At 36.6% G+C, this 14494-nt stretch overlaps 1 protein-coding gene across 1 annotated transcript in view; it reads left to right on the top strand.

The window, feature by feature from the left end:
• ATP10D (ATPase phospholipid transporting 10D (putative)) overlaps positions 1–14494 on the top strand; it is an 84798-nt gene that overhangs the window by 25178 nt on the left and 45126 nt on the right. Inside the window, exons 2-5 of the mRNA XM_087827579.1 lie at positions 452–775; positions 3123–3317; positions 7624–7828; positions 9954–10039. Of these exons, the coding sequence (XP_087683705.1) occupies positions 486–775; positions 3123–3317; positions 7624–7828; positions 9954–10039 (776 nt within the window). The 5' untranslated portion in view covers positions 452–485. The remainder of the gene's footprint in view (positions 1–451; positions 776–3122; positions 3318–7623; positions 7829–9953; positions 10040–14494) is intronic.

The following is a 14494-nucleotide window of genomic DNA, read 5'->3' as shown; positions in this document are numbered from 1 at the left end:
GGGTTTTAATGACTACTTACTCTGTATCAGGCTTTATGCTGGGTCACTTACGTTGGTACTCGGTATTCATTTGGTCCTTACAACAGTTTCTCACACGTGCGGTTTCCCATTTCAAAGAAGAGAAAACTGATAATTTGATAAATTAAGAGATTTGTATACATTTGGCCCCAATTACTTGCTTCAAGTCATGGCATGGCATTTTAGCTGTTGCCTCTTGCTACTTAGATGATCAGAAGAGCAGCCCATGAGGAGGAGTATCCTTTAATAAAGATTTTTGGTTAAAATGGAGTTCCAAATATTAGTTTTACTTTCCCCTTTTTATCCCTTGATCCATTGGGCCATATATTTATTTGGCATAGAGAAAAATTTAATTTTACTATCCTTACTGTTCTTTAAGACTTTCCAAGAGCTTATGAGGAGCACTTTAGTGGGTCTTTGTTTTCTTTGCCAGATCGCCTACACAGTCTGGATCCCGCGGTTTGGACATGACTGAGCCCCTTCAATGGGCCAGATATCACTGGCAGCGGCTGATGGGTGGCCCAGCCAGGGACGGCGATGAGAGGCGGTACAGCTATTCCACGCTGCTCGCCTGCGGGGGCAAGCCCTCTCAGACCCCCAGGCTGGCAGGCAGGCACCGGGTCGTCGTTCCCCACCTCCAGCCCTTCAAGGAAGAGTATGAAAAGTTCTCTGGAACCTACGTGAACAACCGAATACGAACCACCAAGTACACGCTTCTGAATTTTGTGCCCAGAAATTTATTTGAACAGTTTCACAGGTACTTCTAGCTTTTGAAAAACATCCTAGATTGTTTGTGTCATTCTAGGTGACAGATTAGATTTTTCATTTTCATAACATTGTGTGTTACGTAAGGCTAAGACTTGTGACTGGTCTTTGACACTTACATTCACGTCGCACTTCGCAGTTGGTAAGATGCTTTCTCTCGACCAAAGAAGATACCGTTATACTCATATTATGGATCAGGAAACTAGGTTTGACATTGTGGGTTAGCCAATGTCACTCCAGCGATTAAGTAGCAGAGTAGGGGCTATAGCTTTGACTTTTCTCACCGTTGCTTTTGTGTTCCCTACTTTAAACCATGTCACATTTTAATTTTAACTTTTTCTTACTTGGTAATATGGAGAAGTAGAGGTCTGAAGCAAATGCAAATGTAAGATGTTTTTAGGTGAAACAACAATAAAATTCAGTTTAATATATATTTATTGAATCTCTCCTAAGAATTTAGGCACTGAAGGAAATGCAAGTCTAAATGGGGCTCCTTTCCTGTGGACCTCGCTGTTTAGCAAGGGAAACAAGAAGTGTATATAACAGTGAAAGACATAGTGGGTGTGATGAGTATTATAAAGTGCTGCCGTGTAGGATGGAAGCCTCAAAAAGAAAAATAATGCTGATAGCTAGAGCAATAGAAGGGGAAGTGGCATTTGAACTTAATTATGGAGGGAGGGTGAGATATTCACAGCAGAGGTGTCGGCAAAGCACATTTCACATGGGGGAAGGATAATGCAAAGCAGTAACACAGAGATTTTCTTGAGGCCTGGGAAGTAATCCTTTCCAACTAACACAATGAGAAGCAAAATGAAGGCAGAGAGAATATTCAGGAAGATTCTGTATATATCCTGATGAGTTGTCATGGAGACCTGAACTTAAATCAATGTAGGAATGAGACGAAAGATAATCTATTACAGATACTATGGATTAGATATGGGGAACTAAGTTAAAGGTGATGTGACCATATTGAGCTGAGATGACCAAGAGGATTAACAGAAAAATGAAAGACAAATAAAAAAGAATCTTGGCTGGATGATTATTTTGTTTTTGTAAATGTTGAGTTTGAGATATTAATGTGAGTACAGAACTTCTCAACATTCAAATATTCATTCTCATTATTCAGTCTATATATGTTCCAAATGCATTTATTGAGCAGTGAATGTGTTTAAAGTATGCATGTGGCCCAGCCAGTGTGGCTTAGTTGGTCGAGCATGTTCCCATGCACCAAGAGGTCACCGGTTCGATTCCCGGTCAGCACATGCCTGGGTTGTGGGCTCCATCCCCAGTAGGGGGCATGCAGGAGGCAGCCAGTCGATGTTTCTCTCTCTCCCTCTCCTTTCCTCTCTCTTTAAAATCAATAAAAACATTAAAAAAAATAATAAAGTATACATATGAATTTGTTGAATTAATGGATTTAAATGCTATGGGCATTTCTGCCTTTTGTGGAGTTTGCAATCTGCTGCACTTGCTGGAATTACAATCTGAACCTTGAAGAGTTCAGGGTCAGGACTGTAGATTTGGATGCAGTCCACAGGGAAATAATTGAAGCCAAGAAAGTAGCAAAAAGGGTTAAGGAAGAAATTTTTCAGAGTAAAAGGAGTTGGAGGTGAGGAAGTAGAAATGTGTGTAGATTATTTTGAAAACTTGGATGGTTAACAGGAAAAGTGTGCGATGAAAATTCAAGGGACTATGCAGCATTGAGGTTTTATTTTTGTTTTTTTAAGGAAAAGGGGGACTTGAGTTTACCTTCAGGGCCAGTGGGAGTATTTAAATATATAAAATAGAGGAATGGAGGAAAGTCCTGAAATAGTGGTTCTGAATAACATAAAATCAGAAATAGAAGGGTTGGTCTCAAGGGGGAAAAAAACCTCTCAGGCTTTTCTACTTATTTTGACCTTGTTTGAATGTTATGGTTGGACATACAGATTAATTTCTGAAGGGTAGAAAATTTGGTCATTTAAAAATTTATTTTTACAAAGCATTAACAATGAATTTCCTCTACCTTTTTTGAACTTTTAAAAAGAAAATAGTATTTCCTATTATGTTTTATATCATGTGTAACACAACTCAAGACTGTCACATTCCAATATTTGCCATTATATATTTAATATGTAATACCTCTCATCTATTAAAGTACAACCTTGATTGAGGTAGATGTTTACAGGGGTAATATATTGTTTGTTCAGATTTGATAGATTTTGCTAGTTCTTTATTCCATAGCATCTAAAATCAGCTAATAGAAACTTGTAGAAAAACAGCCTAAGGTATTTTTTGCCTCTTTTGCTTTAGGTGTTTATGCGATTTGTTAACACCTCCTTGTGTGTGTTTGTTTGCAGAGCTGCAAATTTATATTTCCTGTTTCTAGTCGTCCTGAACTGGGTGCCTTTGGTAGAAGCCTTCCAAAAGGAAATTACGATGCTGCCTCTGGTGGTGGTCCTTACAATTATTGCTATTAAGGATGGCTTGGAAGACTACCGAAAATACAAAATTGATAAGCAGATCAACAACTTAGTAACGAAAGTTTACAGTAGGTAAGTGTAACAGGAGCTGTCCTGGGGAATACACATGTATCACTTAGAAACATGCATATTGTTGCTTTCCCCCCTTAGGTGTCACCAGGACCTTTTTTGTGGTGGTGGTGGTGGTAGTGGTGGTGACATTTTCAACTAATACGTATTAAAGACCTACAGTGAATTTAATTAATGTGTCATAGGAAAACAAAAGTGTATGAGACATTGCCAACCAGGAGTTAAAAACTTCTATGACTTAAAAGTGAAACTGAAAAATTAAATCTCAGACCATCAGAAGGAAAGCAAGCAGATAGTTTTAAATCCTAAATGTTACAGTTTGGGATTAGAAGAAGATGGGGTATAAAAAATATATATGGATATGAAAAACAAGATGGAATATGAGAAAGAGAAGACGAGAGCTACCTTTTTCAGAAAGGGATTCTGAAAAATGGAGAAAAAGTGTTTTTGGTGGCATAAACATAGAGGCTGATCAAACCCTTCCTGCTGCAGCAACGGCAGAGGGCATTCATAATAGGAGGTCTTTTCAGAAGCGTATTTGCTGTTAGAGACTTGTATTTCCAATATTTATGAACTAGAAAGCTGCACAGCCAAGAATAAGGCCAATAAGATAAGTTTTAAACTTTACTATATATTATATTCTTACATTTACAAAATATATCTACAATGCTAGCGTCCAGAAACAACTGTTTATAATACTGTGGGATATTTTTTCAGGTCGTGTGCAGACTGTGTGTCTGTTTTACCAAATTCAGATAATACTACATTATTGTTTTCTCATTCATTCTTTTAGCCTAATATTGTATCATAAACATTTCCCATGTCTTTATCCTTCAGGAAAGTATTTTAATAGCTGCATTATCTCTCATATGACTAATTTATTTAAATATTTCCAGCCCTGGCCAGTGTGGCTCAGTTGACTGGACATCGTCCCATGCACTGAAAGGTTGCTGGTTCGATTCCTTGTCAGGGCATAAGCCTGGGTTGTGTCTTCATCCCCGGTAGGTGCCATCCAGGAGGCAGCCAATCAGTGTTTCACACTCGCATTCATGTTTCTCTTTCTCCCTCTCCCTTCCTCTCTCTTCAAAAATCAATAAATTCTTAAAAAAATATTTTCTACATTTGCATTATTTTGAGAATTATGCTTCAGTGAGTATTATACAAAGGTTTTGAAGATTTATGATTATTTTAACATTATAACTAGAAATATAATTAGAATTACTAGATCATAGAAGAGGGATGCATTTAAGTTCTTATTTGTGTGGCTTTTATGAAAATGAATCAAAAGTTTATAATGTTAATTCTCTGGAGTTCCTTTTCATGAGAACTGTATTTGGTTTTTTAAGAAGTCATCATTAGAACAATTTTTTGAACAGATTTCTGAATCAAATATGTTCATTTATAAACAAGTTTATGGTGTAATTTTTTTTTCATTTCAGAGGTAGGAAAGTTTATGGAGTATTTTGGGGGTAATGAATATATTAACTTGGCCTGAGGGGATTAACCAAAAAAAGAAGCAATAATATGGGTGGTTGGGTGGGGAGAGATTAACCAAAGAACTTATGCATATATGCATAACCCATGGACACAGACAATACTGTGGTGAAGGCCTGGGGTGGGTGGTGGGTGCAAGGTAGAAGGGGTCAATGGCGAAAAAAGTGGACATCTGTAATACTTTAAACAATAAAGATAAATTTAAAAAGAAAAAAAGTTAAAGAGAGAGTTTAAGGCCTACTGTGGAGGGACTTCACCACCAGGCTACTGCTTGGACATTGTATTAGTCAGGGTTCTCCAGAGAAACAGAACCAACAGGAATGAGATTTATTATCAGAAATCGGCTTACATGATATGGAGGCTAAGAAACCCCACCACCCACAAGCTGGAGCCCCAGGAAGGCTGGCAGTGTTATTGCAAAGCCTGAGAGATGGAGAGCTGAAGATGTAGGTTTCAGTCCAAGTCTGAAGGCCTGAGAACCAGGAGTGCTGAGGTCAGCAGTTCAATGTCCCAGTTCAGCAGTCAGTCGGGCAAAGAGTAAATTCTGTCTTCCTCTACCTTTTTATCCTATTCAGGCCCTCAAGAGATCAGATGAAGCTCACCCACACCAGGGAGGGCCATCTGCTTTACTCAGTTCACCAGACCAAATGCTAATTTCCTCCAGAAACACTCTCACAGACACACCCAGAAGTAATGTTTAACCAGATAGCTGGATACCCTGTGGCCCAGTGAAGTTGACACATAAAATTAACCATCATAGGTATTTTCCTTTGGTGGTAGAGAATCCGTCTTTTCAACAGAGAAGTAGTGTGGTAAAAGCTGTGCTTTAGGAATATTGGTCTCCTCGAATCATGGGAACAGCCTCTACTACTAGGGTAGGTTTCTCTCCACTGATCAGTCTAGGGCATTACTGGGAGTAAACGTGAAGCGCAGGAAGGGGTTCAGAGCAGAGACACTGTGAAGAAGAACCCAATTGAATCTGGTGAACTTCTGTGATTTTTGAGCTTTTGAAAATAAAGGTACCACTCATGGAAATAGGGAGCATTAAATTCACCTCAGGTGAAATGACTTGGAAATGATAGCAGGACAGGCATGCAAGTGGAAATGCCCAGTGGGCAAATAGGAACTCTAGCGAAGTTCTGGAAGGAAGGAAAGGCTACAGAGGGAAACTTCAAAGTCATCAGTCCATTTTCTATGGAATGAAATGTCTATTCCACCATATGGCATGTAGGACTGAACCGTCAAAATGTGACCTCTGCCTACGTATTTGATGTTCTCTCTCTTACTTCCCTGCATGGAAGAGTGAACTGATGTGCACAAACATTAGGGAAAAGTTTGGTAGACAAAATAAACCACTGATTTACCTTTCTCTGTGAACTAATAAACTCTAGCTAATCAAAGATTTCCTTTAGTTGGATTCAACCTGGTGTATTGGGTATTTTGGGAGCATATGTTATAAAAATGTACTTCTTAGTTCTTTAAGCTAAATTTCTTAAAATATATCATAATTCTGTATAGCAGAAGTTTTATAACTATTAACCCAAAGTGGCATTTGTATTTCACTTAATGTGTTAATTTTAAAAATATATAGGTCATATAACAGAATATAATTATTTCCCAGGCTTCTTTGACAATGTATTTAAATATTTAGCCCCATAAATATAATAGAAAATAAATCTCTTGCCCGGCCGGGTGTGGCTCAGCGGTTAAAGCGTCGGCCTAGGATCCAGGCAATCAGGGTTAGATTCCCGGTCCGGGCACATGCCCGGTTGCGGGCTTGATCAATGACTCTCTCCTCATTGATGTTTCTGTCTCTCTCTCTCCCTCTCCTTTCCTCTCTCTGAAATCAATAAAGATATATTTAAATAAATAAATAAATAAATAAATAAATCTCCACCTTTAAAATAAGTGTATATTTGTGACTAGTACCAGTTCTTTATAGACACTTGGGAGGCAATGGGGGAATGAGACAGACTTTCCTAACCTTTGCTGGCAGCAGCATATGGGAAATGCTCCTTCTCTGGCCGATAGGATGTTCTGTAATACAAATGTCCCCATTCTACTCTAAGGAAAATGCTTTTGGGGCATAATTCATGTTGTGGGCATGGAAAGGCATGAGAAGTTTGGCAAAAACATTAACATAAAGCAGAGTATTTAAGGCAAATCAAGCTCAAACACCGTATCTTTCCTTTAAAAATTTTTTTGAATATGTGGAATAGCTAAACTACTTTTGAAAACGGATATAATTTTCCAGTTTCTTTTGTAGGAATCAATTGCAACAGACTCGGGGCTGTCTAAGATTTTTATTAAATAAGTGGAACTGTTAATATAGTGGTATAATGATTTTTAAAATGTTGTGTCTGGGTATTTATTCCATTTCTTTTGTGTCGTCTTTAATTGTCCCCTCTGCCACGTGGGAAGCCCTCTGAGAACAGATGTTGTGTCTGTGCCCTTCCAGATCCCAACACTTGACCACAGCGTACATGCAGAAATTGCTTCCTATATGAATAACTCCATCAAAGAGTAAATTTAATTTTGTTCCAGATTTACACTCAAATAGCAAAATGGTTCAAAATCTCACGGGAAAAGTAGAGCTGAAAAATATGTTTTAGCAGCTGGTAACTAAATTTTCAGGTAAAACACATTGTGGAATTTAGGTTTTCTAATTCTGGGGCTTCCCTTTTAGCAGTTAATGGATTAAAATTCACCCTAATACATTAAACGTGCTTTAATTCATATGGTGAAACTTAAAAAACCCACTACTGTGTATGTTTTTGGCTTGATATTCTTTTTAAACTTTTTTTTTCAATTTTAGGAAAGAGAAAAAATACCTTGATCAGTGCTGGAAAGATGTGACTGTTGGGGACTTTATTCGCCTTTCCTGTAATGAGGTCATTCCTGCAGATATGGTCTTACTCTTTTCCACTGATCCAGATGGAATCTGCCATATTGAGACTTCTGGTCTTGATGGAGAGAGCAATTTAAAACAGAGGCAGGTGGTTCGGGGATATGCAGAGCAGGTAAATGACATGTTTGCAGTTGGTGACATTAACATTTCCTTTTTAGAAAATGACTTAGCTTATTTTTGCATGTATAGATAAAGAGATTTTAAAATTTATTTTTACCATTAAAAAATAGAATCCCAGAAGGCTTAATATAGCTCCCGATATCAGTGGAAGTATGCTATATCTTTTAGATAATAGGATATGATGACTTTGGAGTTAATGAATTTCAGTCTGCAATCATCTGTTTTTTGGAACTGAATTAAAAGCACCTAACAATTATTTTGACTTTGGGTGGTGGGCACACAATGCATTATACAAATGATGTATCATAGACTTGTGCACTTGAAACCTATGATTTTATTAATGTCACCCCAGTAAATTTAATTTAAAAAGAAATATTTTGCAATTTGGAAAATTATTTTGTAATAGAAATAATCACCCTCTAATTTATCGTTTTTAAGCCTAGACTTTATGTTATTGGAGCTGGAGATATAAATAGATCATTGTTCCTAAAAATCTGTCATTACTTATATACCAACACCTTTTAAAGGCTTGTAGCTCCTCATGCCACAGAGCTTCTAGACCTTTCATGGGCTGTGGTGAGGGAAACAAGGACTTTGAAGTTACATTAATTAACATGAGTTTGAATGAATTCCAATTCTGCTGTTCATTACTGTCTGACTTTGAGCAACTTTATGCATCAGTTTCTTTATCTTAAAATGGAGATGTCTCCCTACTAGCCTTGCTGTGAGACTCAAGTGAAGTAATATTTGTAAAAGCCTCATACATAATGCCTAAGTTTCAGTTTTCCTTCCCTTTCTCTGGAAGCACTTGAGATGAAGGATTTTAAAATTTAATGGCCTTCCTTTAAATGAACTACTAATAGGTCAGATTTTCTTCCTCTTGTAAGCCAGAGAATATGTTAGCCAAAGAATACCCTTATCTTTAGTAAATCTCATCACCTGATGTCACATTGGGCCCATCTTTCAACCTATGTATTTAGTATTTAGATCCTCTGTGATTGATAGGCCTCTGAGCTTATTGTCAGTGTCACTTTTATAAGCATTCCTGCACCTAAGACATTTTTAAAAGCCTTGTACAACTTGGATTTTTATTACATACCACTAAATACCTACTTTGAGGGTGATGTCAGCTAATTAATCAGCACACTTTGGATTTAATTAAGGGTGAGCCTTCTGGTATTCTGTGACCTCAGTTGTTACCCTGTCTCTAAATTCCGTCTTGTTTTGAGACCTTTAGCAAATTACTGATCCTCTTTGTGTCTTTCTTTCTTCATCTATTAATTATACCTAATTATATTACCACATGGGGTTGGAAAGAAGGTATCAGTTAACATATTTAAAGTGCATAATATAGATTCTAGTACATCAAAAGAACTGAAAAATATTATTAGCAAATTGAATTATATGATCATAACTCATATTTTCCATTATGTTTGCTTTATAAATGTTTCACGAGCTGTATCAATAGCATTTTTTGTTAGCCAAAAGGCCTTATGAAAATAAAATGGGAAATAAGATAGGGTTGGCGTGGCTTGTTCATAGTGAGTTCATGCCTATGTTCTATAAAGACACTTTGCTTATTTTTTGCTCATTGGTTTTATAAAACATTCTAAAATTATTGTTTGATCCATTAGAGTATTTTGTAAGATATTAATGTCCAGCTTATTTAAAAATTTTTTTTTTAAATTGCTGGAATCAAATGCATTATGTGTTCAAAGTATTCACATGTACATTTACTCTCAGAAACTACCTACATGGTTGAAGAACAACAACGGTGTTTTCAGCCTTGTGCCTTCTCAATAAGAGTGTTGACTGTATGAGTAGAAGCTCTCTTCTGCAGAGTCCTGCATGGATTCCAGTATAGGATTCAGACATCGTCATTGCCTGCTGATGACTATTAATGCTCTAGGACCATTCTGATCCAATTTATTCATCCATAATTATGCCTGTATTTTCCTTCATTTGGGCAATTTGTGACATAAACTTTGTGGCAAGGATGCCTTAGTTTTACCTTAAGAATTGGTGAAGGAACAAACACTTAAATCTTAAGGATTTAACCTTGAATTCTCCTTGTTTTATGATTTTAAAATATACATGTATAAATATATATGTTTTAGGACTCTGAACTTGATCCTGAGAAATTCTTCAGTAGGATAGAATGTGAAAGTCCAAACAATGACCTCAGCAGATTCCGAGGCTTCCTGTGAGTGATACATGACTTACCTTTGTGGGTAGAATTGTGTGTTGCAGCTATTTTTAACTTGATAAAACTTTGTGTACTTATATCCAAGTTGAATCACTAATGGTCATATGTTTAGACACCTTATAAATTTGGTAAATATTTACCTATGTATATTTTCAAAATAACAACCAAACCTTCTTCTTAAACTAATCCTAGAACCTCAGTGGTGTAAGAATGTCTTACATAAGCTCCACATTAAGCCAAAAACATGTTAGTTGTTTGGAAGGAGGTGTTTGGACAGAACTGACAGCTTAGGTGACATGATAGGATGGTGTTCTGCAGAATTAGAGTAGCATGTGGACAGTTCTGGTTGGCAAAATTTAGGCAGTGATTTGGAAACACATCTAAGAAGAAGTATGAAAAATAATGACAGTGTTCATTTTGGAGGCTTCTTGTGCTATCCACATCTCTTTTGCACAAGCAGCTAGAATTTGGGGTCTTACCTAATTTTATGCCTGGCTTATGCCACTTAATGGCTTTATGCACTGAGCCAACTCATTTACTCCTTTAGTTTCTTTATTTTTAAGAAGAGACAATTCTACCTACTTCATAGTGGTGATCTTGTGAGAAAATGGTAGAGAAAAGTTCTCAACTCGTTTTTTCGAGAACCAGAATTGGTCCTGATACCATTACCCAGATACCAAAAGCATTCAAAGACATTTAAGAAAAGATCAGTGTCTCTCATGAACCGTGTATGCAAATATTCTAACAAAATTATACCAAATCACATCCAACAATGTATAAAAAGGATAGTACATCATGACCAAGTGGGACTTATCCCAAAAATTGCAGGATTGATTTAACATTTGAAAATCAAACAATGTGATCCGCCATATTAATAAACCATAATTAACAAATTAAAAAAGAAAATCCAGGTGATCATTTCATAGATGTAGAAAAAACATTTGACAAAACCTAGCTTTTGTTCTTACAAACTGGAACTAGAAGGGAACTTCCTTAACCTGATAAATGGCATTTGTGTAAAAACCTGTAGATAGCATCATACTTAATGGTAAAAGACTAAATGCTTTTTCCAAGATCAGGAACAAGACATAGGTATTCACTTGACGACTTTTTTTCAAACAAGAACTGGAGATTTTTTTAAAAAAAATATATATCTTTATTGATTTCAGAGAGAGGAAAGGAGAGGGAGAGAGAGATAGAAACATCAATGATGAGAGAGTCATTGATCAAGCTCACAACCCGGGCATGTGCCCTGACCGGGAATCGAACCCCGATCGCCTGGATCCCAGGTCGATGCTCAACCGCTGAGCCATGCCTGGCTGGGCAAGAACTGGAGATTTTAGCTAGTACAGTCAGGCAAGAAAAGGAAATCAAATAAAAAGAAGGAAGCAAAACCTCTATTCATAGATGGTGTGATAGTTTTTGTAGAAAGTCTGATAAAATCTATTAAAAAAACTACATGAATTAATAAGTGTATTTAACAGTGTTCTAGGAAATATGATTAACATACAAAAATCAATTGTATTTCTGTATACTAGGAATGAGCAAATAGATATTGAAAAATTTTAAATATAATTTACAGTAGCATCAGTAAAAATAAAATACTTAAGGATAAATTTGACAAAAGATGTGAAAGACCTGCACACTGAACATTACTGAACACTGTTGAGAGAAATTAAAGACCTAAATTAAAAGTAGAGGCATATGTTTTTCATACATTGACTCAATAGTTTTCATGATGTGAGTTTGCCCAAAATTGATCTATAAATTCAGTGTAATCCCAAAAAAATTCCAGCAGGTTTTTTTTGTGTGTGTGTGTGCTTTTTTTTTTAGAAATTGACAAGTTTATTCTAAAAATTTATATGGAGCTGCAAAGGAACTAGGTTAACTAAAACAGCTTTCAAAAAGAAGAAAGTTGGAGGGCTAACACCACCTGACTTCAAGACGTATTATAAAGGTACAATAATCAAGCCAGTGTCATTTTGGCATAAAAATGGACCAATAGATCAATGGAAAATGTTGTGAAGCCCAGAAATTAACCCAGATATTTATGGACACATGGTATTTGACAAAGATGCAAAGGCAGTTTAGTAAAGAAAGTTTAGTCTTTTTAATAGATGATGCTGCAGCAATTGAATATATTTAAAAAATAAACTACAGTCCACACTTCTCACCATTAAAAAATTTACTAAATAAGTATCCTATGCTTAAATGTAAACCTAAAATTATAAAACTCCTAGAAGAAAACATAGGGTCAATCTTGTACCTTGGGTTAGACACAGATTTCTTAGCTATAGCACTAAAAGTACAATCCACAAAAAGGTAAAAAATAAAATAACTTTATCAAATTTAAAAACCTTTTCTCTTCAAATGACACTATTAGGGTAAATGAAAATGTAAGACACAGACTGGAAGAAAATATTTTCAATGCATTTATCTGATATAGGACTTATATTCAGAAAATATAAAGACATCTCAAAACTCAGTAATAAGAATACAAACAATACAATTTTTAGAATGGTCAAAAAAATTTGAACACTTTAGCAGAGAAAATAAATGGATTACAAATATTTGTGTGAAAAGATGTAAGTAAAAAGCACAGATCTCTAATGCTAAAATTACAAAGATCAACTATACAAAATGTAGGTGAGGATGCAGAGGAACTGGAACACTCACACTGCTGGTAGGAATTCAAATGGTACAATTACTTTGGAAAACAGTTTGGAAATTTCCCAGAAAGGTAAACATACACCCATTGTGTAGCCCGGGCATTCCACTCCTAAGTAGTTACCCAAGAGAAAAGAAAACGTATAGTAACTGGTACACAAATATTCATAGCAGCTTTATTTGTATTAGCCAAGAACTGGAAACAACCCAATGTCTATCAACAGGGAAATAGATAAACAAATTGTGGTATATCCATAAGTAGAATACTACTTAGCAGCAAAAAAGAATTCACAAGGGCTACATGCAACAACATGAATACATCTGAAAATAACCATGAGTGAAAAGCCAGGCATAAAAAGAGTGTATACTATATGATCTGATTTATAGAGTCTCTAGAAAATGAAAGGTAATTCATAGTGTTAGAAAGCAGATGACTGAGTGCTGAGATGGGGAAAGTGGGAAGGATGGGTTACAAAAGGACATGAGGAAACCTTTGGGAGTGATGGCTATGTTTATTGCCCTGATTGTGGTGATGGTTTCACAGGGGAAACATGTCAAAACATCAGATTTTATACTTTAAATATGGGCAGATGATACTTGTTAGTTATTCCTCAATAAAGTTGTTTAAATTTTTATAAAACATAAGAGTTATGTAAGTAATTGTAGATTATAATGGTAGCATCTTTAAGTAGCATCTGTACAGACAGGTTGTCCAGCAGAGATGGGAACTATGCAGTGGAATAAAGAAAGGCTTGGTCCTGGTAAGGAGATAATGCCAGAATTAAATCTTCAAGAATGTGAAGATGCCATGTAGGCAGTTCATTGCCAAGAATGACTGATATTCTAGGTTGATGGAGCAACATAGGCAATGGCATAGAGGCCTGAGACCACAGTGCATTTGTTCAGTTGTGAGTGGTTAAGTATGTCTGGAATGTGAGTGAGCAATAAGGGAGATCATAAAGAAGCCAGATCCTGAAGGAACTTGTATGCTTTGCTTAAGATGAAATATTTATCCTGAAGTCATTGGGGTTAACATTAGAGAAATCCTTCCATGGCTAAATTTTAGATGGTCTTCATGAAGAGACATTAGGCAGATACCCTTCTCATCAGAAACATGGTCATAAACCATCTCCTAGGATGAGTGCTTTTCTAGGATTATTTCCTTTAGCTGCTGACAGTTTGTAAAGTTTCCTCTTGTAAATGTCAGATTCAGGGGCTGCCATTTTTAAACTGATGTCAGATCTGTCTTAGGGTCCAGCCTATACAATCTTCTCCCCACAGCTGGGAATGCTGACCCTCCTGACAAAATCAGACTCCTTTGGCAGGGTGAATCTTGTTTATGGACATGAGAAAACAGGAAGGAACATAGCCTAGCACTGTGTGAACTACAGCATAGAATTCTGCCCTGAATCTGGGCAGAGCATGTATTAGTAGATTTTTTAAAAATTATAAAAGCATTGTTGCCACTCTAATTCTGATCCTGTGTTCCAATTCTGACAGCTTGTCTAATACCTGAGACTCCATCTCTTGCTACCTTGGATCCTTTCACTGTGGTGTGAACTTGACCAAATGTCTGGGACTAGAGCCCTTGCCTGGTCTACCTTTGTCAGCCCCTCTCTTCATCCACTTTGGACATGGTTCTTTTTTAACAGATACATGAGAGCATCACTTGCTATGCTAGGTACTGAGTCTTGCCCCAGAATCCTTACCTAGTCCCAAGTCCCTTTCTGCTCCTGGCTCTCCACATTATCACTTGCCCCTGGATTCCTGGATGCCACATTTGCT

Source organism: Miniopterus natalensis, chromosome 1, assembly GCF_054644295.1.
Source record: "Miniopterus natalensis isolate mMinNat1 chromosome 1, mMinNat1.hap1, whole genome shotgun sequence".
In the NCBI taxonomy this organism is placed as follows: Eukaryota; Metazoa; Chordata; class Mammalia; order Chiroptera; family Miniopteridae; genus Miniopterus; species Miniopterus natalensis.
Note: the sequence above shows the minus strand (reverse complement) of the source record. Positions and strands in the feature narration are given on the sequence as shown.